Raw genomic sequence first — 25314 nt, 5'->3', positions numbered from 1 at the left:
TGCAAGGGACGCGGGTGAAGGGGGGGGGGGGGGTTACATTCGGGAATCGGCAACAAATTGGAGCAGACGTAAGAATTTACAAATTTGCAAGCTCATTTGGGAAATACCCGTTCCCTGATTTGTGGATATTAGATTTGTCTCTGTATGCAAACGCCTTTCTTGTTGTAGAAAACTTGAATATCTATGTTTCTTTCCAGGTACTACAAAAAAAACTAATAATTATTATAACGTTGACTAGACTTGTAAGATTATTTCATAATGTGTATTATAATTAATACCTTTTCAAGGTATATCAACGTATTATGTAACAAAATACAGAGACTCCAAATTTGCGAGAATTTAATTAATCCGTCTGTTAAATCTTACAGCGATGAGTTAATTATAATGCTTATCGAAATTCAAGATGGCGAATCCCTCGATACTTCCGTCCTAAATGTAATTTGCCAAATGGGTGTCTCATCAAGCTCGGTACAATTTGAAATTGACACCTAATTTATCAAAGGAAAACAGACATTACTGAAAAAGAAACAAGGTTTCCTTTACGGAATATTACTTTCTTGTCCCATTTCATTTTAAACCCATTGTTTGTCGTGCTAGAAAATGGGATCGTATTGGTTCTATTTGTATTGTACCTACCTACTTATGTACTTGTGTACAAATGTTGGTTTTCTTTGAAGCTAAGATAGAATTCGAATGGGAAGACATAACAAAGGTTCTTGGCTTGCATTTTAAGTGGTGTAGTGGTGATGTATGAAACGTGTACCATAATTACTCGGCTCCCTGTGTTGTGTGGAAGCGAAGCTTGAATAATTAGCAACTATGGACGCCTCGCTCGCAAGATAACTAATTGAAACTGTAAGATCGTGATAATTAATTGTAGTACCTTCTATGTATCAAATAACGGAACCATTTACAGTAGGTAACGAAAGAAATCCTGATGGTAATATTTTACCTTGTTATATTTCCTAACGCTAAGCTGCCTCTTCTTTTTATGTTATTTTTTCCAAGAAATCCGGAAAAGAACATATTTTTGTGAGATGAGGAGTAAATTCCTAGCAAATGTCCTCAAATCGAAGCCTTTTGAGATTACTTACGATTTAGACAAGTAGGTATAGCAAAACCATACACAATCGTGCTCTTTTTCATCCTCCTTTGATGGATCATCTTGCTTTTATTTTTCTTAAGGCATTTCTTTTTTTTCGGTGACAATATTTACTTGGAGGTTGAACAATGAGTTGAGATTCGTCTGAGACGGGCGTCGTCAATATTGATAATGGTTTTGTGTGTCGCCTGTAAAACCCGCCGGGAGTAATAAAAGAGGCCTTTACATTTTCTCTGTAATAGAGAGACTGTCGGTTGTGTTTTTTTATTATAATTATCAGTCACACTGGCAGCTTTGTGTACGGTGTTCTGATTTCAAATAGAAATGAGATGTTTTATTTACATTTCCGTTTGTTTATTAACTGCACAGTGAAAACGTTAGTTATGAAAGCACTATCGTGGATTGATTGCACACATTACTTTATAAGTCCATAATATGTTTTGTTTTTCCATATATTTACTATTTGTAATTCCACCACTGCTAGTGGAAACTACAAGTAAAGGAAAACATCGTGATGTTCCTACCCATGGCCAAAAGTTACGAAAAGATACATAAGGGGATATACACAAAGGTCCCAATCGCAGGATAGTTCCAGGAACTAGCATCCCCATAAAAAATATAGATCTACCTTTACCAACAGGACCTTTATCTACAGTCTGATGAAGCGAAAACTCCAATTTCAACTTGAATTTAGCCACGTAAGGACATTACAGGAAAGACGGCGACTCACGCGGCAAGGACAGGTAGCCCAGTGTTTAAATGTCATTAGCCAGTGATCGATGGTCACCCTGAGGCATACCCTGAAGAGAGAAAGAGACAGATAGCTCATTTGTCATGACAGGGGACACTAAATGGATTCTCTATAAAACGGGGGTTATTTACGTCCTCAAGCGATCCGCAAAAAGACTGGTTTCAACAGATAGATGTTTGGCGAATACCCGCGGATTGAAAGATCATTAATTTCGTATGTTTTCTTGTTTGCTCGGGATGGATGTTGCGGGCGGGGTGGAGTCCCATCTGAATTGCAGATCGGTAAGTACTTAGACGGGATTTTGTTTATATTTTGAAGATATCGGATGACTCGCTTTCGAGTCACCGTCAAAACAACTTCGAGGATTACTGTTGTGAGTTTGTGCATATATTGTGTGTTTATGTACAGAAAACAATACAGGGAACACCGGTAGTGGTTCTTATTGTATTTGTTGAAGTAAAAGATACTGTTCTTGATTTAAGCATATTTGTTATCCAGGCACTGATGACCGGGTCTACATCATGATTTTTAAGGTTATTACTTATGCTATTGAACATAGTTTTATCAAAAGCTCCTTCAATATCGATAAAAACTGCAAGGCAGGATTGTTGTAACAATATTGAATTTTCAATTTTGCTTACCACTGCGTGTAAGGCCGACTCTGTTGACTTACCCGGTTGGTATGCATGTTGGTTAGGATGGACAGGTTTCACGGAAAGTGCACCGTCACGTATATATCTGTCACACAGTCGTTCTAAAGTTTTAAGAAGAAATGATGACAGACTAATGGGTCTATAGGCTTTCGGAGAGGTGTAGTCATCTTTACCCGCTTTAGGCAAAAATACTACTTTCACCTCCCTCCATCCCTTAGGTATATACCCGAGGGCTATACAGGCTCTGAAGATACCTACTAGTCGTGCTGAGATAATATCTACCTCCCACTGTAGGAGAGCCGGCACTATACCGTCTGCTCCCGGCGATTTGAAGGGAAGGAAAGAGGTGATAGCCCATCTTACTTTTTCTTCATTTATTACGGCGGCCGCAATAGATTCAGCGTAACTAGAAGAATTAATTATTGGTGACAGCTGTTCTTGATCACACGACTCTTCTGCTAGCATTTCACAGCCAGGGAAGTGCGTGAGCAGCAGGAGGCTGTTCCTTTCGGTTTCGTTTTTTGTGTAGGTACCATCTGGTTTTTTTAATGAATCTAGCTGATTTTGAGAGTCATTTTACATGCATTTTTTTACCCTCGCAGCTTTAGTTTCACTTTGAATTGACCCGCAAAAATTCCTCCAGGATTCCCTAGTTTTTGCTCTAGTCTCTTTTTTGAATTTATTTCTTGCTAATTGAAACGCTTTCCAATCTTCCTCTTTTTTCATCCATCTTTCCTCTTTTTGTAGCAAAGGGATGTCCGCAGGGTGGAGTGTTATCTCCATTGCTGTGGGTTTTAGTTGTGAATGATCTACTTTGCGATCTAAATAATAAAGGTTTTACAACAATAGCCTACGCCGATGACGTTACGATTCTCATTGGCGGTCTGTTTGTAAATACCTTATGTGAAAGGATGCAACTTGCACTGAACATCATAGAGGAATGGTGTCACAAACATGAATTGTCAGTGAACCCAACCAAAACGGAAATGGTTCTATTTACCAAGAAGACTAAGATAGGTAATTTAAAGCTACCTAAACTTTTTAATACAACCTTAAAGTTAACAAATGAGGTAAAGTATCTCGGCATATGGCTAGACCACCGCCTAAGCTGGTCTAAACATGTGGAGAAAACCCTAAGTAAAGCAACAATATCCCTATACCAAACTAGGAAACTTGTTGGATCCAAATGGGGACTCAAGCCAAAGCTGTGTAAATGGTTGTACACAGCGGTGGTCAGACCTATAATAACATATGGAGCAGTGGTTTGGTGGCAAAGATCGAACCTCATCACTGTGAAAAACAAACTACGACAGTTTCAAAGGCTTGCATGCGTTTCAATCACTGGATGTATGAAGTCAACCCCAACAGCCGCCCTAGAAATAATTCTAGGACTTCCACCACTCGATATTATCATCAAGCAGGAAGCTAAAGCGGCGGCGATAAGGCTAAGTAACATGGGACTATGGTCAACGAATACTACTGCACAGGGACACAGTCGCATACTTGACATTGCCAAGTTGTCGGCTCCCGGGTCCACTGAATGCAGCGACACTACTATAAAGACGTTTATCTTCAACAGAAGCTACACTATCCAGCGAGATCAGTGTGGCACATCAGACGAAAACAATTACGACATCAATATCTACATTGACGGAGCCAAGAACAAGAAGGGCAGCGGTGGAGGTGTCTTCTGCCCGGAACTTAATTTACAATACTCTGTCAGCTTCGGGAACAAAGCTACTGTTTTTCAGGCAGAAGCTGCCAGCCTACTTGACGGAGCTACACAAATAAAAGACACAAATAATAGCAATATCTGCTTCTACACAGACAGTATGGCTATTTTAGGTGCCTTAGGCAGAACTGTAACAAAATCTAAATTAATTTTAGAATGTCACAGAACACTGGAAAACCTAAGCATTTCAAATAATGTAACAGTACAGTGGATTAAAAGTCATAACGACAACATAGGAAATTGCGAGGCTGACCGACTAGCAAGAATGGGATCAAATACCCTACCAATAGGGCCAGAACCATTTATTAGTTTGTCATCAAAGGCAATAAGGCAAGTTCTCACCGATAAAACACTATCTGAACACAATCAGGAGTGGAAAAATCGTGTAGATTGCAGACAAACTAAAGCGTTTATTGTATCACACAACCATAAACTTACACGCTACTTACTCAACCTGTCCCGTAGTAATATATCATTAATGGTAGGATTAATAACAGGACATTGTTGCGTGAATAAACACTTATATACCATAGGTAACTCAACTAGTCCCTTATGTAGGACATGTAAGGAAGTAGATGAGACGGTTGAACATATTCTGTTAGCTTGTCCACCTACTACAGAAACAAGATTATCTATTCTTGGACCAACAGAGCGCCTACCTCAGCTATTACAACACCCAGGCCTGCTACTCCAGTTTACTCGGGAGCTAGGCTGGCTGAGCTGAAATCAAGGGGATATGTACAAAGGTTCCACTCGAGAGAGCCACGTACAGGAACTTCACCCCCTATGAGAATAGAATAGAATAGAATAGAACCGGTAGTGGTTGAATAACGTCTGATTATCACGTCAATGTTGCAATAAACACGGAGCTAAGATCGTACTATCTTGTATCGGTCGTAAATCCGCACTTTAACTGCCATTTTATAGTCTTGCCGATGGTTTTCGGTTAGTAATTACAAATATCCTTATGATATAGGGTGGATTTATTGCTATTATGTACTTATTTATATTTGGGTTGTAAAACCCCGTTGAAAACCACATTAAACTAGTACCCATTATTACAACGGCGTACTTATGTGAACATACAAGCAAAGCAGACAAGAGTTTAAAGAAAAAAAATAACGAAATAAAATATAAATACATATTCATAATATATTAGCTAGCAAGCCGAAGTAATAAAAGCCCTTACAGCATGCAAATAAAAGGCAGCACTTTATATCATTCGCCGGCGCCCACCCCGCCTATCAGGTTTGCCAACGTGACTTATGGCTGTGATCAATCTCGGACGAATCCACCGTTTCATAACCATGAATAGAATACACATACATCATCATATTCAATGACTCTATCCACCGCAACGGTACCATTAATAGATACGGTAGCGAAGACGATAAATCGATTAATATTTGACGATGAGCTCTGAGTTGCATGCATCTATTTCGTATAGCCTAGGAGTATAGAAAGGAACTTGCTTGTGTATCATGACATCCAACTTATTATAGCTTACTAGCAGATGTCAGTAGGTATAAGTATACTGGAAAAGATTTATAAGTTTGGGAGTCGAGCTCGTCGCAATTTAACACTGATTATGTTTATGTATTTTTTCTATCTACTCATATGAGTTATGTCTCGAGTAGCAATATATAATTATTTTCAACCTGTTTCTAAGGTAAAACATATTCAGTCTACATTACATGAAAAGCAATAAGCTACATGCATATTTATGAGAGATGAGAGCGATTATAAGTGCCTATTTGATTTTGTGAGACTGGTAGGTACAGTCAGCGTCATAAATAGCTAGACACATAATATGAACCTTGTCAACTCACAAAACGCCTATTTATTCACTCCAATATAGACGGTTTGATAAAATACAAAAGTGTACAGCTATTTATAATAAAGCTGTCCGTTACTTGTGATAGTTCATCGCTCCCAAAGCTATATTGAATTCTTAATATACCTACGGCAATTTCACGAAATACATATCGTATTATATACTTAGTTGTATGTGTTTGTTAGGTAGGTATATAACATTGAGATTGTGATCAACAATATAGCGTAAATGACAATGGGCAGATTGGGACCACCCTCCAATAGCATTAAGACTAACATCGTTGGATAGGTCTTGTCAATAGGAATAACTTTTGCTATGACAGCTTTGTTGTCACAGTTGTCCGTTCAGAGATATTTGACTTATAAGTTCCGATACTCGTCAGTTCATCTTACTGCTATTGGAGGCTGGACCACCCTCCAATAGCAGTAAGACTAATGTCGTTGGATAGGTCTTGTCAATAGGAATAACTTTTGCTTTGACAGCTTTGTTGTCACAGTTGTCCGTTCAGAGATATTTGACTTATAAGTTCCGATAGGGAGTTAATTAAATATTTTCTTGGGAAATAATACACGGTGATTATTTCATTATTTATTATTATAATTACACTATCTTCACTATCAGACGACGTAACAGAAGTTACGGGCAGAATACACCTCCACCGCGGCCCTTTTTGTTTTTTATCGTCGGTTATTGTCATCCAATATGCCCAGATCTCGTCTCACCGTGTATTATTTCCCAAGAAAATATTTAATTAACCCCCTATCGGAACTTATATGTCATAATATATGTCATACATTTAAAACTAAAATTAAGCACCAAGACAACTACCACCAACTATTCCACCACTGCAAAATAATACCTATACATAACCAAGTTAAATATAGCCTTTTGATCGATAACTTCTTTAATCATAAATATCAAAACGTAATACATAATCCAAAAAATACCCGAAGCGGTCTAAATAATAAACTACAAGTCCCCCAGTATCGTAATTTATATGGAAAACAGCTACTGCAATACCAAATACCTACCTTAATAAACCAACTCCCGCTAAATATAAGACAACAAATAACAACCAGTAATATTAAAAACAAACTTACACTTTTCTTCTTACAATCATAAATATGTAAAATAATCACCTAGTGTGTCTACACAAACAACTACTCTTGCATGTTATTCATCATAGAACATCACGGACTCGATGTTATTTATAATGTGTTAGAATGTAAGCCTTATCTTTAAGTATTTTAAGACCAATGTACAATGTAATATAATGAGTGAAGCCGTGCGAATGTCGGTGTGCGGTCAAACCTAAACTGGTTTTTGTCACACTGTAACTGTCTTTTTATATAAAATGTAACTTTGTGTAATTTATAATAAATAAAAATAAAATAATAATATCTCTGAACGGACAACTGTGACAACAAAGCTGTCAAAGCAAAAGTTATTCCTATTGACAAGACCTATCCAACGACGTTAGTCTTACTGCTATTGGAGGGTGGTCCATCCTCCAATAGCAGTAAGATGAACTGACGAGTATCGGAACTTATAAGTCAAATATTTCTAAACGGACAACTGTAACAACAAAGCTGTCAAAGCAAAAGTTATTCCTATTGACAAGACCTATCCAACGACGTTAGTCTTACTGCTATTGGAGGGTGGTCCATCCTCCAATAGCAGTAAGATGAACTGACGAGTATCGGAACTTATAAGTCATATATCTCTGAACGGGCAACTGTTACAACAAAGCTGTCAAAGCAAAAGTTATTCCTATTGACAAGACCTATCCAACGACGCTAGTCTTACTGCTATTGGAGGGTGGTCCATCCTCCAATAGCAGTAAGATGAACTGACGAGTATCGGAACTTATAAGTCATATATCTCTGAACGGACAACTGTGACAACAAAGCTGTCAAAGCAAAAGTTATTCCTATTGACAATACCTATCCAACGACGTTAGTCTTACTGCTATTGGAGGGTGATCCATCCTCTAATAGCAGTAAGATGAACTGACGAGTATCGGAACTTATAAGTCATATATCTCTGAACGGACAACTGTGACAACAAAGCTGTCAAAGCAAAAGTTATTCCTATTGACAAGACTTATCCAACGACGTTAGTCTTACTGCTATTGGAGGGTGATCCATCCTCCAATACCAGTAAGATGAACTGACGAGTATCGGAACTTATAAGTCATATATCTCTGAACGGACAACTGTGACAACAAAGCTGTCAAAGCAAAAGTTATTCCTATTGACAAGACCTATCCAACGATGTTAGTCTTATTGCTATTGGAGGGTGGTCCCAGCTCCCATATATTTTTGCCCATCCTCTTTTAAAGGACTTCCTCACATGCCGATATGAAAGCAAACTATAAACAAAACACAAAGTTGCTACTTACAGCAGACGAGTTAAGCTATACCAAAACAGCTTTCGCCTTATTCATAAGAAGCCTGAAAAGTTAGTCTTAGTCTTCTTAAGTACACAACAATCGCATTATGTACCGCGTGAAAGTTTTCGAACAATATTTTATTTGCAGACTTGTTAAAGTTTCAAGTGGTTTTTGGGACAAATAGGGTAGGGGGTTTTAGAAGTAACAGTACGATAGTACTCGTGCTTAACTGAAATTTTACAACTACTAAAATTGTAGCCACGTATGTAAGACCATCAGTATAATAATATGGGTATGATGCTAATACCCCGCTACGTTTTGTATATTAGGTAGGTACATGAAAAGCAATTATCGTAATAGCATAATTCTTCAATCTCTTTAATTTCTGATACCTACTCCATCACCCAAGACCTAAAGCTGATAAGACAGCTTTTTGTATGCCTTGTCCGAGGCTCCAAGATCTCAAATTTAATTATTTCATCAATAGTATGTAGTGTGTAGACGGTCAGCTTCATAAGTAGCTTCACACTTTTATAAAACACGTCAATGGCAGGTGGAACTTTTTAATTGTTCGTGAGTGTATAATTACATTGTTTTGTTAGTAATATTCTGATGCACTGTTAAATGTACATCAATATTGCCTATGGCCTCATTAAGCTACCATTTTCCGTTTAGGATTCATTTGGTGCTTTTTTTACTGGATCTTTTTCATTGCTTGCGAATGTATTAAATTAACAACCTCACCTTAAAATCGCCACTTTCAATCACCTTGTGTTCACTAGAAGTACGTTTTTTGTTTTGCTAATATTCTGATGCGCTATTAAATGCACCAATATTGCAGATAGCATCATTAAGCTAGTATTAGTTGTGCTATTGTCACTGGATCTCTTCCATTACCCTACGAGTGTATTACCCGCTCACCTTATAGTCGTGCAGGTCGCTGACGGAGCAGGTGAGCACGGCCTCGCGGCCCAGCGGCGCGGTGACGTTGTCGATGGGCGCGGTGAAGTCGGGCTCCGGCTCCCGCAGCGACGCCGTGGGGCCCACTCGGCTCAGCGGCGCCGTGGTCTGGTGCCGGAGACACTCGACCAATGGGTGTCTCTAATGGATACGCAGCTCTAGCGAGCAGTGAAACAGTTCCACTTACTAAATGCCGACACTAAATTATACATTTTTTTTCTTACTTGGTGCTATTCAGATTCGCTCTTAAATGCTCTTCAATATTGCAGGCGGCGTCATTAAGCTAGCCATTTCCGTTTAGGAGTCATTTTGTGCTACTGTCACCATTTCATTGCCTGTGAGTGTATTAACGGCGCTTACCTAATAGTAAGTTAGTGACTTAAATATAGCAGATGGCGTCATCAAGCTAGCTTTTTCCGTTTAGCAGCAATTTGGTGCTTTTTTCACTGGACTATTACATTACCCTATGACTGCATTAACCAGCTCACCTTATAGTCGTGCAGGTCGCTGACGGAGCAGGTGAGCACGGCCTCGCGGCCCAGCGGCGCGGTGACGTTGTCGATGGGCGCGGTGAAGTCGGGCTCCGGCTCGCGCAGAGACGCCGTGGGGCCCACGCGGCTCAGCGGCGCCGTGGTCTGGTGCCGGATGGGCTTGGGTGCTGGAACAATGGGAGAGATTAGGTTAAAATAATATAAATATGTAGACATCAAATCTTACTGTAAGGAAACCCCAAAAAAATACGCACTACGGAAGTAAGCTAGGGAGTTACACGAAATATATTATGTCAATACTCTCAAAGAAAAGAGCTAAAGCTGGAGAACAGAGCTATACTTAGCTAGGTAAAGTAAAGGTGAACCCACCACACTAGCCACAGAATCGGTGTAACATGAGGCACACTCACAATAGCGGTTAAAAGCACCGCAAAAAGTTAGTAAAGACGCGTCCTTACATTACCCACTGCGTTCCACTTATTTTTTGTTCGTCTCTAGATATTGGAGTACCTTCCAGACATTTCTAAACTGTCACAAAGCCGCTACGCGAACTGTCGAGTAAGGGCGCCTTCAAATTAGTCGCTTAAGTGTCGCGCGACTGCAGCGCTGCTGCAGCGCTGCAGCCGCGCTGCTGTCAAAATCCATATAAATTTTGTAATTTAAAAGATGCGCGACTGCAGCGCGGCAGCAGCGCTGCAGTCGCGCGTTAATAATTTATATGGAATTTAGACAGCAGCGCGGCTGCAGCGCTGCAGCAGCGCTGCAGTCGCGCGACACTTAGCGACTAATTTGAAGGCGCCCTAACTGCGCAAAACACAGCGACAAGACAAAAGAACAGTCATATAAACTAATGCTTTCATTCCGTACGCTTGCTTACAAAACTTTTCACCGGGGCGAAGCTGGAGGAATACATAGTATACATAGTATATTATTATGTATTATCACACAATAACGAGTTTCGAGTTGTTTGTTGAGTTGATAGTGGCCTTCTATGTTGCAAACTTTTGGGCGTAAGGGGCGACAGGACGGCTTTTTAGTTATTCTTGAGCAAATGCGTTTTGGGTATCTTTCGGCCTTGTTATGGTAAATAAATGCTATCATATATTTATGGTAGTGAAATTTTTATTCAACACTGTTTGACAACTAAACACAATTTTACCTATACTTATCTTGATCCGCTTCGCCATAAAAGGTTTTCCCAATGGGATATTATTAGTAAAATATAAACCTTCCTTATAAGTGCAAAAAGACCGCATGAAAAAATGTTATGTAGTTTTAAAAATACAGCATAATTACATGGTGATACTAACTGGTGATTTTAATACTTCTTAGTAACAAGGCAATCTCCAAAGTATTTGAAAACAAAACTCCTTATTTTCTTTGAAAGAACGACTTAAAAAAATAGATCTAAATCTTATAACAAATCGCGTAGGGCCGCCAATGGCAACTGAGGGTTCCATATCGACAATCGTAAGGGGCCAAACTTTTAAACGACCGTTTAAACTTGGAGATCGATAAACCTCACACTTAGGAAACTCTTATCTCTGGGTCATCCGCAGAGAGAGATATATATAGGAAACGGATACATAAAATAGTAATATAGGAGACGTTTCGGCCTTCAGTCAAGTGAGAACGGAAAAGCCGACCTTTCACGTTTATTCAAATTAGACCCGACGATATATGCCCCATTCGGATTGCCCCACAGGGCATGGGGTGTTCCTATTTGTACCTTCAGCGTACTGATAAGGAAAATGTATATAGGCACCCTTCATGGCGACACCGTTTCAGCTTCATTCTTTATTATACTCAGGGCGCCTGTAAGCACTTAAGGGTGGCTTATTGAAACGTCGCTTTTATTTTCCAAGTTATAAGAACTACGAGGAAACCGAGTTTGTCGTATTCAAATTCGTTTCGGTATACAACGGAGACGGCGATCGCGGGACGATCTTGATTTACAACCGAGAGTCTGCGACAGACAGTAACCAGAGACAACTTGTGAAATATTGGGGACAAATCTGCCCAAAATATCGAAATACCATCGTTTTAATTGTGGAATAGAACGAAGAAATGCTACTGTAAAACGCGCGTTCGTATACAGACACCAATGCTATTTAACGTGAGTTTTATAAACTTTTAAGAATTTTAGTTTAGAACACTGTGTTACAACATAGTTTATATTATATGCCTAGGTATGTAAGAAGATGATAGAACCACCCCATAGGTATACGTTTTAGGGCCTGCAATTTTCACGACACGGTACATATTTCTGCGACAAAAATATCGCGCTACAAAAAATCTACGTCTTAACAGTTGCCCTCCGGCGGTCCCTTCGCCGGCGGCGGATGATTCGTTTTACCAAACAGCACGGCGGGATCACATTATGCGCCCGAAATACTTAGGGTCATCTCACAGCCAAATCCACTAGCCCGCTCCGTAGGCAATGCTTCTTATGTATGGCTCTAACCGAGGATTCTTACATACAACCTAACTTCAGTCGTATATTTATATTCACAAAGGTGCAAACCGTTGGCAGCCCTTGTCTGTTTCCAAGCGGATACGCATCCAGTGAAATTTTGCCCCTATTTCATAGCTGTGAATGCGGTTCCCACCGCTCGATTAAGCCGCAGATACATATAAAAAGGAAAGATTTCGCTCGTATTTCACTGAATAAAGGTCAACGAGACGGATGCGAGGGTTTTATAAAATTATTGGGGGCTAATACTTTTTATTAAATGTTCTGTTCATCTACCGTCTACCACACAAGGGAAGCAATAATCTCGTGACCTACTTATTTATCTGGGAAATATGCTGTCCTTTATAAATATAGTGGTTGCAAGTACATAAATTACATACATTGTACGCTAAAAACGGCTAAAACCCACATTGTATGCAGTCCATCATACCAACTAAAACACAAAGTAATTTAATTACAAAGATGTTAGTTGAAACAATGCAATTTATTTGAACCGCTGGCTGAATAACAACAAACATTCACTAGCAAGTGGATAGAAATAGTCGCATATGTTGAGCCTTTGAACGCGCAGTCTCAAAGAAATCTGAAAACTGCATTTGTTGCTGTAAGCATATCCGGGAAATAGGAAATAAAGCTTTGAAATGTAATGGGAATTTACGTAGTACAAAGAAGACTAAAGAACCCCGAAGACAAGGGATTGGAAAATCTAAGTGGATTAATACTTGAAATAGGTGCTTACTTTTGTCCAACCAGCAAACATCTCAGCAAAGTTTCAGGATGTTCTTGTTTGCATAAAACCTTGACAATGGAGTTAAGAGTGAACTTCTCCGAGTCTTACTTCGAATACCGATCAAAGTTTATCAATTTGATGACTCTCGAATAGCAATTTGTGATCGTCCCCATTCAAACTTTCCCCTCTTCTGATCATTCAAACACTTGCAAGACAATCGTTCTGATAGATTCTTCGTAGTTTATTTGATTAGGACGAGTTTTGTTTATCCAGAAATCCGATGTGTATGTATTACGCAAGCCGTCGCCATCTCACACTAATGCTTAGTGAAAGATAAATTCTATAGCGTCTCTGGGAGATTATTTTATACGTTTCTGTCGTCGCGTTGCGTAAAGTCATACCTTCTAAATCCCCCATTCACAATGACATTACAAATGTAATGGAAGGAAGGAATTTAACTCTCGGCTACTGTTCTTTCTTTTTATAAATTGTTGACCCTTTTTTATCGCCGCCCCGAAACTATTTCGGTAAAGGGCCCGAATGTGGGGCTGATGTTGGAGCGACCTAACCTCACCTCTGATTGGTCGACGTTTCTCACAATTTTTACGACGCCGTTACGTCTCTCTATGGGCTGCTACGTTAAATTGTTGCCCGAGAAAGGCCGAGACCAATTCATTAAGAAAGACACAGGCTTGCCTTATTTCGGGGATAAAACTGATTAAACCCGAGTTATCATTTGGTAGTTTAAAGATTGATACAAAAGTATAAGTATGCACGAAAACCTTAAATACGACAGAATATATTTATGGTGACAGAAATGATTACGAAATACGCTATCATTAATTAAAAATAAAGTTCCCTTCAGTATTCTTCTTAACCTATATACGGCACTTGCAGAATCTACTATCTTCTACGGCATAACTAGTTATGGCAGAACCTTCAAAACTTACTTAGAAAAAATTTATAACATACAACTGCGGCTCCTAAAGACCATTGTGCCAAAAAAAGTTAAATTCCAAAATCGAGAAAATATTCAAGAACTTTTCAAATATTGCAAAATTATGCCTGTCTATAACAAGTTAGAATATGCTCTGCTGGTAGAACAACACAACCGGACTGACTGGCAGCCGGTACAACATAAAATACAAACTAGACAAATTACTAATAAAAAATTACGTACTTTTCAAGCCAACAACTTCTACGGACGAAGAACAATAAGCTATATAATTCCTCGATTAGGTACTTAATAACCTACCAAATTCCTTAAAAGACAACATGAATAAAAATAATATAAAATATAAACTAAAAGAACATTATTTACACTTAGCAAACTAAAAAATAAATAAATAATTATAATAATAATAATAAAATAAAAAAAAAACAACACATATGGTATACATATCTATAAGAACATATATACATTTAATAACTCATTACTTATACATATTTATATTGTTTATATTATCACTGCTCATATCATACTACTGATCCTAGAACACCATGTACACCGGTAATTATCTGAGCGAGACGGAAGATCGCACCTCCCTGGTCACTGATAACGAAACTGGTTCGTCGCTTCTGCATGCGAGTCGTGCGAGCGGCCAAATACCTGAGCCGTGGATTGTAATTGTAATATGTGTGTTGGGTGCTTAGGCGAATTACCGTATAAGTAATAATATAGGATACAATAATCTACCTAACTGTACTTGTACTACGTAAATTAATGTATAAACTTAAGATATACTTAAATTAATTTCAATTACAGATTCAAGTGTCAAGACAAACCTATCTGGTTTAATGGCACTTTTATATAGCTAATCAATAAATGTATTTTATTATAAATAAATAAATAAATAAATAAAAAATAATTTTTCATAGCCAGTTATTTGTAAATACCAAAAAAATATACCTACTTATTCATGTTCACATAACGCAACAAGCGTGTCTTCTTTAACACACACATATTTAATACTATTACATAATACTGCCAATTCCGGCCCCACTACAATACAACCAGATTGCCGGACAATCATGATCCTATTTGGCAAATTCGTCTAGTCCCCGTTAAGTTGATGAGAGGAGTAAATAATTCGCAGTACGGCGGCCATTATTCTCGATGAGTCAGTCATCTATCAGGGCTGAAGCTTTCAGCGGGTCGTAATGAACCCGCGCGCCTGAAACCATCCGCCCGCGACTTATAGCGACAGAAATGGAGAGCTGAAGTTTGCGCTAGTTGTTTAGGTTTAAAAAATATTTGTAAACTACCGTCACGCGCTGTGATAAAGTTCCACGTTTACAGAAATTTTGGAATTAGATTATTTACGTTTTTAGTTGATAATATTCTTATGCGCTGTTAAATATAGGTACCTAAATATTGCAGCAGGCATCATTAAGCTAGCCTTTTCCATTTAGGAGTAAGTAATTTGGTATTTAGGAGTAAGTCATTGGAACTTCTTCATTGATCGTGAGTTTAATATCCATAAATTAGAAATGGTCTGAATATTAAAATAAACTTGGACTAATGTGTGTTATTTGATTTTTACCGCGGCACTTCTCACCTATAAATATAAATTTTGCTTATATTTGAACGTATTTCTGTCTATTGTATTAATACATTTTAATCATTACCTAACGTAATATCATAGCCTACTACCTAAATAGAAACATTATTAATAAAACATTCAGCCTATGGCCAGCAAATTGTATTATATTATAAACCACCCGAGGGACTTACATTTGTCTCTACCTGTAAATATTAAACACGCTTGGTGAAATATTTCCAATAATTAAACCGTGGGTTTGAGCAGCGATTTAAATTAAATAAATAAATTATGAGAGTAAAAAGCGCATTAATTGCTGTACAAAGCGAGTGGGTAATTTAATTATCATATTATATATCGGCGAACGCACACCGAATATTCTCTAGGGAGAGGAAACGCTGGGCTTGCCGACGTGAATTCAAAATGAATAAGTCGTATTTATATTTATGGTAAGTCGATAAAATTTTCCATAGGTTATACCAGCTTCCCAAGGGATGCCAATAGGTTTGACCTCATGGGACGTAGAGTCAGCAAAAGAGATATGTTGTATGACTTGTATGGCACCCTAAGGGATCATATCTCTTTCATCGTCTTTGCTGACTGTACATAACACTAATGACTGTAGACGTCGTGACATAATACTGCGCCGATGATTATTTATAATCACGAAACGAACAGTATAAATTTTCATCGGTAAATGATGAAATCTGATTTATTTAGCTACAATCAATCAAAAAGCAATTTACTTCACAATGATTTTACAGGACATTCATAACAATCGCTGTATTAATTATGCACCAAAAACATATTTATGTTGTATGTATTTATGGAAATGAATTGTCAATCAACAAAATGGATTACAGTCCCTGAGTTGTGATCCTACGATTATGATCATGAAAAAGGTAGGTATGTCATAATTTTTGTTTGTAGATCTCTAGATGAAGCCGAGTCAATAATTTCTGCCAAAATTCTATTATTTGTTACAGATTTCAATTCAAGTTTGGAATACCATTTTTAAAGTTGGAGGTTAAAAATGTTACCCTTAACGACTTCCTAACTATACTATTTAGTTATACCCTACAAAAGGTTGTTGTGGTAGAAACGTAACTATAACTCAACTAAGTCGAGTGGCTTAAACAACAATTAACGTACATTTGGTGTTTATACAGGATTTCAGAAAGGGTCTGCACAATTGTACAATAGAAATTAACCTTTTCCCTCTACGAGTACTTTAATATTTAGTTGTGTTGTGTATGAAAATTTTACCACCATGATCTAAACGTCCAGAGTGACGTATAAACATTTAAATAGAACTCGATAACATTAACTGTCAATTAAGTATTTACTCTTCATCTAAAGATAGAGAAACATTTATTTCACACACTGAAAACAACGACAAAAATACAGTAAAGCACTGCAGAGGTATATAGCTGCTCCCCATTTTTGGCAATGTCATAGTAAGTGCCAATGCATAACAGTGTAAGCCTAAGGAATAAAAATAAAGTTAATGTACGAATGGCCGGGCCTGTAATCTTTTTACATTTCTCAATTCCAGATAGAACTGCTGGGTTCGAATCTAACTTTCAGCTACACATATTATATAGAGCCAAATATTGTATAGCTCTCTCATACTGTACATTTCTAAGGGTCTTATATTTTAAGTAGGTACTATGAAGTTTTCAGTAGAGGGTTTATCTTACATTGTATGTCCCGGCAGGCAACGATGGTTGTATTGTATGTATTAGGTTAAACTTAAAACGGATTTACAGTAAAGAAAATGCGGGCAGTTTTCAGCTTCAGCGTTGTTTTTGTATGTAACACATAATCTTGTAAGTAGTATACCTTGCACCTCTACTCCCATTAATTATGTTAAAATTAACCCTTCCATCCAAAGGTTTCTGGCAGAGATTGCTTTAAGCAATAAGACCGCCTTTTTTGTAGTATTTTACATATAAGTTGTTAAATTGTAATGTATTCTTTAATACTGCAAAATAAAGAGTATTCTATTCTATTCTTGTTCGAATATCGTCAATCTAAACCAGCAGGTAACAAAAATTCACGGAAGCATTTAGTTAATAGTTATACGAGTATGTGGCGGGTACTTTATCTCGTAGGATCCATTTGGCCGCTCCGATGTAACGGACATTCGTGCTTATTTCCCGTTCCGGAGGGTCACTCCACCTTTACGAAAATCAAACGAACGTGAGCTGTGATGCTACCGGTACGTAGGAACGCGATAGCAAAATAATAATGCTAATATGTGGGGACCTCTCACACACGGCGGCCACCGGCCATCCAACCCGGAACTACTCTGGGCCTGTAATTTGGGTATCGGACAGCTGATATATCTACTCTGATACATACATAGATACATGTTAGCAACCAAGTACAAAGTATCTGGCCTGGCCTGGAATCAGAAACGGGACCATCGGCGTAGCACTCAATCACTAACCATTCGGCCGTCTAGACTTTTAGACCAACAGAAGCGCTCCAAAACTTTTTGCGTAAGCTAGAGTGACCAGGGCGGCCCGGGTCGCGCTTATCCGGAATTACCGGAATCCCAATAATTCCGGACCCTTTAATCCCTCTCGAGATTGCAGTGATAACTTGATTTGACGGGATTTTAAACTGATCCGTGGATTGCTCATGTGGAACGGAATGTCCACTGAATGTCTGGAAGTAATCCTAATCCTAACTAATATTATAAATGTGTGTGTGTAAACGAAAGTAACTCTGTCTGTTACGCTTTCACGCCAAAACTACAGAACGGTTTTGAATGAAATTTAGTATACAGATGGTCTAGAGTGTCTAGCTAGACCCTAGGTCTAGAGTGTCTAGACCCTGGGAAAGAACAAAGGCTACTTTTTATCCCGGAATTCCCAAGAGAAAACTTTTTAAGGCGAAGCGAAGCTCGCGGGAACAGCTAGTTAGGTATTTTTACAACCGAATATACGGATTATTACTATTTGTGCTAATGCGGGTTACGCACGGTTGCATCAATTTTTGGCAGTGTTATATCGTCCTAACAACACAGAGTCAAGACACAACGCTGACAACAAAACATCTGCCCATCATACATCAAATCAAATAAACAATGTTTGGATAAGGCAATATAAAGCAAAAGCATCGATAAAATTTAATCCTATTCAACTATCAAATGGAAAGCTTGCTTTAAAATTGGTAGTAGTATTGTGTCATCGATGTCACTAGAGATTAAAAGCTTGGGTGATATCCAGTAACTAGCCACTCGGGAAAAATATACAAAATAAAAAAACAAAAACTGAATTTATCCAATTTGAATTTAGAACTCAATCAAACAAACATCACATATCTGACAACAGGGACTAATCCAGGTGGATTAGAGAGGGACAGACTGATAGCCCGCACTGCTCTAATTGATGGAACTCATTTGATGGAACTAACATTTATCCATTTGGGTAACGAAGCGTTAGCGTAAACTCTCGTATGTTTCGCTGCTCCAGAATGGAGAAAATGATGTGTGAAATAAATACTATAAAATTAAGATAACTTTGACAAAATTAAATAGAATATATATATTTTTTTAATAGAATAATATTAAAGTCTTCAACCAATGCGTTCGCATTTTTATACAAAGTTGATAGAAATATTAGATATTTGAACGTGCGTTTTCGAAGCTGCTAATATTCAAATATACATAATAGGTATGGTATTACTCTCAAGAGTTTAAACTCAAGAGTAAGTCAATTTTGTACTTACATTGATGTCGATTCTGAAGGCAGAAATTCTAATTTTAGAGCTGTCAAAACCTAAATTTCATTAATTAAAATTCTACTCTAGGAGTGGTAGCGTAAATTACATTTTTAGGTTGCAAAATTTATAGTTTGTCAGCATTAAAATTAGAATTTCTGCCTTCAGAATAGCTGCCATTAATCTACTTAAATATTATTGTAGTTTATAAACTCGACGTAAGCCGAAATCTTGAATAATTTTGCAAGTACCCAAATTCTTAGTAATTGCTACAATAGCCTCTTGTGGACTATGGAGGATGAATTTATGAGTCAAGCTGGAATAGTTTCATAGTTTGTATTGTTTGGCTAAGAAATATTTTTGTCTTCATTATTATTACAGTAAAGACAGTGAAGTAAGATCTCTAAGCTATACACTATTGTTTTAAATTCATTATCAAAATCTCCCATTTATTCTCATAAGCATTGCATAAATTACAATCAACCTAATTAGGTATTATTTTCCTAACTGGAACTGTAACTAGAGGGTTACTCTAGGCTGACGAAAAACGAATTAACGAGAGCTGTCGTGCAATCGGCACGTTTAATACAACGAGATAGAGTCGTGGCTTGCGCAGCAGCGCTCCGAAACTTTGTTATTCTTCTTATACCCCATTTACATTCAGCCCCTGCCGCTGCCCCTCGCGCTGCCGGCAATAATTCCCTAAATATTGCTGCAGCAGGATCGAGAGGAGTGTGTGTTTACATACTGCCCTACCACTCACTTCACTTTCAAGTGTCGGCAATGGCAGACGTCGAAATAATTACATCGGCCGCGGTCTCATTTTATATAGGGAGAAAAAATGTATAGGCAGAAAAATGAAACGACCACTAAGGAGCGATACAACATTATCTGATGCATTAAAATCGGTTCAGTCGTTGCAATTACCTAAACGATCACGATCCGTAGTAGAAACAAAAGACACATGCGTTACGCGAATGTACCCATAGTACGTAAGAAATTAGCTCTCGATAAAAAATGTTAAAACCCCGAAATTTATTAGACAATCAACTTAAGTTCAAGTGAACCTCCTCCAGGCGCTCGGCGAGTACTGAGCGTTGGAGCTGAATGTAAACACGCACTGCCGCTCGCGCTGCCGGTCCTTTGACTTCCGCACAAAAAACCGCCATTTAGGGGAGCGCCGGGCAGCGCGAGTGGCAATGGCAGCGGCATGAGAAGTATCGCGTTTACACACTGCCCTGCCCACTTCCCTGCCGCCTTCCCTGCCCACTTCCCTGCTCACTTCGGCTGAATGTAAACGAGGTATTATACAGGTGGTTTCAAAAAGGGTATACTAAGCCGAAACCTACGAGTACATATCAAAGACCGAAAATGAAATCCCTTGATACCCTTTCTGCAACACCCTTTAGAGTGACCCCCATGGTCGGGTGTTACTTTATTATATTAGTGTACATCATTAGAATTTAGCGTGCGTAGGTTGTGTTTTCGTAAATTATCATTATTTCATAATAATATGGTTCGCGCAGTATTAGCAATACCAACCATTTGCCAACACGGTAGTTAGTTCGCTGTTTCTGTTGCAATTTCCGCTAAAATATGGATTAAATAAACATGTGGGTAATTAGGTTTTCAGTTTAACTCGTTTAGTGATTAAATATTAGTTTTTACTGTAGGTACACGTAAATATTTTCACTTTACGTTGCTCAATTAATTATGTTTTGTTTATAATTTTGAATGTACTGTAGATGATGATAATAATAGTGTGGGTAATTAGGTTTGTCACATAACACCAGTATTATAAAGTGTAAGAATGTGTATCTCTTTCAGGCATATACAATTATAGCAGATAAGTATGTATTGAAACTTAACCGTCACATTGTAAAAGCAGAACCGCATAGACTACCTACTTTTTGTCCCGGATATCTCACCGGTTTTTTATGAAATTAAGCTTGTGGGACGTAATGATTATTACTTACAGTATTATTTTTAAATATATAAGTATTTTCTGAAATAGAACAATCAAATATAAACAATGCACTGCTGATGAGACTAAATCCATAACCATAAATAATATTTTGTCTCCACCGTACTAGGGTGCCATGAAAAAGAAGCAAGTGCGTTATTTTATTCCTCGAGGGACGCCTGCATTATATTTTGCACACATGTTATATCTAGCTGCTAGGGGATGAATGACGCTTGCATAATTTATATGAAAAAGATTTAAAAGTTGTTCGCACTCTCAGTTTTTGTTTTTATCTCAACATACAGTTTCTTTTAGCTCGTGTAGCTTTGGAAATCATTTGTGATAAAACATATAAGTAGTACCTATGTTTTTTTTATTAAACAACAAAAAATGTGTCTTCGCTTTGCATTATAGGAGTATTGTAGGTATGTACTTAAATGATTTGTATTGACAGAAACAGATGTGTATGTTGTGAGCCTCACAAACAGCCACTTCCTGCAACTAACCCACCCTTTCACAACCTCAATATCACCCCAAGTGCACAAACACAATCTAACTAAATATTATTCTCTGCGCCTAATTACCAGGGACACAGGACTCTATCAGAGGTGTTTCCTCGGGGGTGACGTAAACCATGACACGTGCGCGAGCAACAACAGAGGGGGACAGATGTAGCGGGGGGAGCGGGACACATGCATTAACCCCGGAGACAATACGCACGGACACCCTCGGTAATAGTCACGATACTACGTCTGGATTGAAGGGTTTCCAATCCGACAACTCACCACAACTGCCTCACAATCATTTATAAACTCACTCTCTTCCATCCAAAGTTTGCCTGGTAGAGATTGCTATAAGCAATAAAGTACTGTTTTTGTTATGTATTTTTTGTTCTTGGTGCAAATAAAGTGTTATCTACTATTATGATATTTTTAGTAAAAAATACTTTTTTAAATTTAAATTAATCAGGTCCATATAATTTTTCATATAAAAGTAGACAAGTACGTTTATAAAATACGTTAACATATACATTATTATCACAAAATAATAACATTATTTGGCTACGCTTCACCGAAAGAAATGTGTTTGAGTAAATAAAAAATATTATTCCAATCGCCGCGCCTCATTGGGAAAGGTGCCCAAGTGGCTGGCGTAGCAATAAAGGTTAATATTGAAACAAAATTGACTTCGATACGAACCTAAACGAAAGCAGACAGATTCAAAACTTTATATCCAATGAGAAAGTTCCGCTATCTAAACACGGCTGATCGGACGGGAAGCGCCCGACACGAGTGGGTAGGGTGGAATCGTGTTAGGGTGATTTATAGCACCTTAAACGGATTGCCTTTGGACTGCAGATTCGCTGTATCGGTGCCCTAATAGTGGTCGAATGCAGGGGACAGGCCCGAGACTCGGGACCCTGTAAAAGAGGGCACAAATTGAGTTGTATCAAACTTTTTGCATGTCATCGCCATAAGTTGCTTATTTATTGAAATCTATTGTTGCTTTTTCTATTGTCTCTATGAGGGGCTGCGAATGTGATGTAATAATGTGTGAAGTCTACACAATGATAAATTATAGTTTAATTTAAATTAATTTATTTTAATGTAAAATATAGTGAGGGTTAAAGTTTCGCTGGTAATCCCTTTTAATGCAAATGTAGGAACTCGTTAATGGCACTTATAGTTTCTTTCCACTTTAACTAAACGTAACAAACGCTATAAAACAGAACTAAAAGCTAAAACTGCGCGGCTTTAAACAAATTAAAACCACCCTTTAACTGAGCTAAAACCTATTAAAACACGAAAATGCCCCAACAGTTTAACAAAAGCTTGCCACAGATTTGCACTAAGCTTTTAATTACAAAAAAACAGAGAGAAATTGTTACTGTTTTATTCTTCGTGAAAAAATTTCATCAAAATATAACGGTCTCTGCCATCAGCTGTTTATTGCAGTCAATAAGGGACGGGTTTACGGGAAAACGAGAGAAATAATGGGGTACGGAAAAAATGACTGTTGAAAACCAATTTTCTTATAGATTGACCAACCCTTTGTGTGGCTGATGATAAAGTGATGTCGGGATCGCCCCAGCCGACAATGCCCCGGTTCAGAAACACAAAGGGCTGGTGTTGATGTGACAGATACAAGTGCACTATCTTAATAGAAGAGGGCTGGAGAGAAATATTTATTTTACGTATGCCAGTGATTTCAACGGGGTGTACTCACCCCAGTTTTTTATGCTGCTATATTTTTTTTGCAAAAGTGTTATTTATATTAAACGAGCCACACATAAAAACACTTTGAATCGGGCAATGGTTGCTTTAATATGTTATTTGATACAATGTTCAAATAAATTACATTTGGCTTTTGCCGATAACAGTTTGTTTTATAGGTAAAATGTGTGTCGCTCCAAAATTCAGGCCATCAAAGCCAATCGTTTGTCAATAAACTCACTCCCAGCGCTGCTCACATTCGATTCGCTAAAACAGAAGTGGCTTGCATGTTTTAAGAGGCAGTTTCTGAAATGATTGAGTCATATCGAGCAAATCGTTTTGGTAATAAATATCGTGTGTTTCGAGGGTTGCGCTCGTGCGGGGCAACCCTGGGGGAGACGTGAAATGTGCAAACAATTAGAAGGAGCTCTTTTCGCCCTCATCTTTCGGCTGACAATGGCACTCCACGGCGCGTCGTCGGCACTCGCCCGCTATTTAAAACCCCTACCCCTCGTGAGCTCTCGACATCTGCTCGCTTCGCACGCTAATAGCATTCCTATCATACATAAAATTAGTTGCACAAAAGAATCAAAGAAAAGAAACACTCCTAAATCTGCAAAGGGGAAACACATCGACGTGCACCTAAATCGAAGGCGAGATCCTCCGATACCGCGCTCTTTTGTGAACGCTGAAGTACGATCTAAAGTCCCATTTTTCTCTTAAATACATAAGCACTGGCAATCGGAAAACTCGGCGCGGGATCCACTCTCTGCGTGAACCTATTCGATCTCATGCATTTAAATTCAGAATTAGTGGAACGTTTCGCCCGCAGACAGAATTTCGCCGAAAAGGTAAACGGGCGGTCACGGCGAATTTTGCGGCCACCGTGCTTTATTAAAATACGCTGTACTGATTTGTATTTTTTGGGTTGTTTTATTTGTGCCCACTCGGTGACAAACAACTGTTCTTCCGGTTGTGCCTACAAAAGGCAGCGCTGGGACATAAATAATCTATCTTTACAGAGTCAGTTTGCTGGCGGAAAAACGTCTTGGTAGACATAAAAGGATGGTGTCGGGGCGGTTCGTTACGTTTTGTGGCTCCCCGGGGCGCGCTGGCTGAATGTTTCAGGCGCCGGCGTCGCTCTGCTATTCTGATTTGTAAAGCTAGTTGTCTATTCCCACCGCTTGGGGGCGCTGTCGCCTATAAACAGGGAAGTTTATTGTTTCAATTCGGTCTTTAGTTCAAGGTTAATAGTCCTCTTGGTGTGTAGTTTTTCAGCGCAATGTGGGGTCTGAAGATGGGCGGTGTTTATGTTTAGGAGGTGCGCGGAGTTATAGCTGTTAGCTTCAGTTACAACGTAAACAGCCATTACTAGGGCCCCCGCTTGCGTGTGACAACATTAGGAAAGTTAGAATGTTTGCAACTAAGTAATTATATTTTAACGACCGGCGTTCTTGTGATGTGGGTGTGGAAGGAGAACCTATTAAATATGCTCATATAATTTTTAAAAATTAAACCTCTCAAATTAATTACGTTTAAAAATGCATTTATATAGAATAGATACTTCTCAGAGGGATTGCTTAAATCGGGTAATTCCTATTAGGTACTGTGGTGTGGAACCATTCGCCTAGATGGCAACTTAGTCTTCTCAAAAAGATGATCGTTTTGAACTGTATATTTATAAAATTTTGCATTGATGTACCTAAAAACAATACCGAAGAATTTAACTTAATCATTATGTCGTGGCTGTC

General features: G+C 38.3%; 1 protein-coding gene across 1 annotated transcript in view; it reads right to left on the bottom strand.

Moving 5' to 3' along the window:
* LOC105387072 (lachesin) overlaps positions 1–25314 on the bottom strand; it is a 63309-nt gene that overhangs the window by 23695 nt on the left and 14300 nt on the right. Inside the window, exon 3 of the mRNA XM_048628614.1 lies at positions 9913–10082. Within this exon, the coding sequence (XP_048484571.1) occupies positions 9913–10082 (170 nt within the window). The remainder of the gene's footprint in view (positions 1–9912; positions 10083–25314) is intronic.

This window comes from Plutella xylostella, chromosome 21, assembly GCF_932276165.1.
Source record: "Plutella xylostella chromosome 21, ilPluXylo3.1, whole genome shotgun sequence".
Classification (NCBI taxonomy): Eukaryota; Metazoa; Arthropoda; class Insecta; order Lepidoptera; family Plutellidae; genus Plutella; species Plutella xylostella.
The sequence above is the reverse complement of the archived record's forward strand: the minus strand, read 5'-3'. Positions and strand labels throughout refer to the sequence as shown.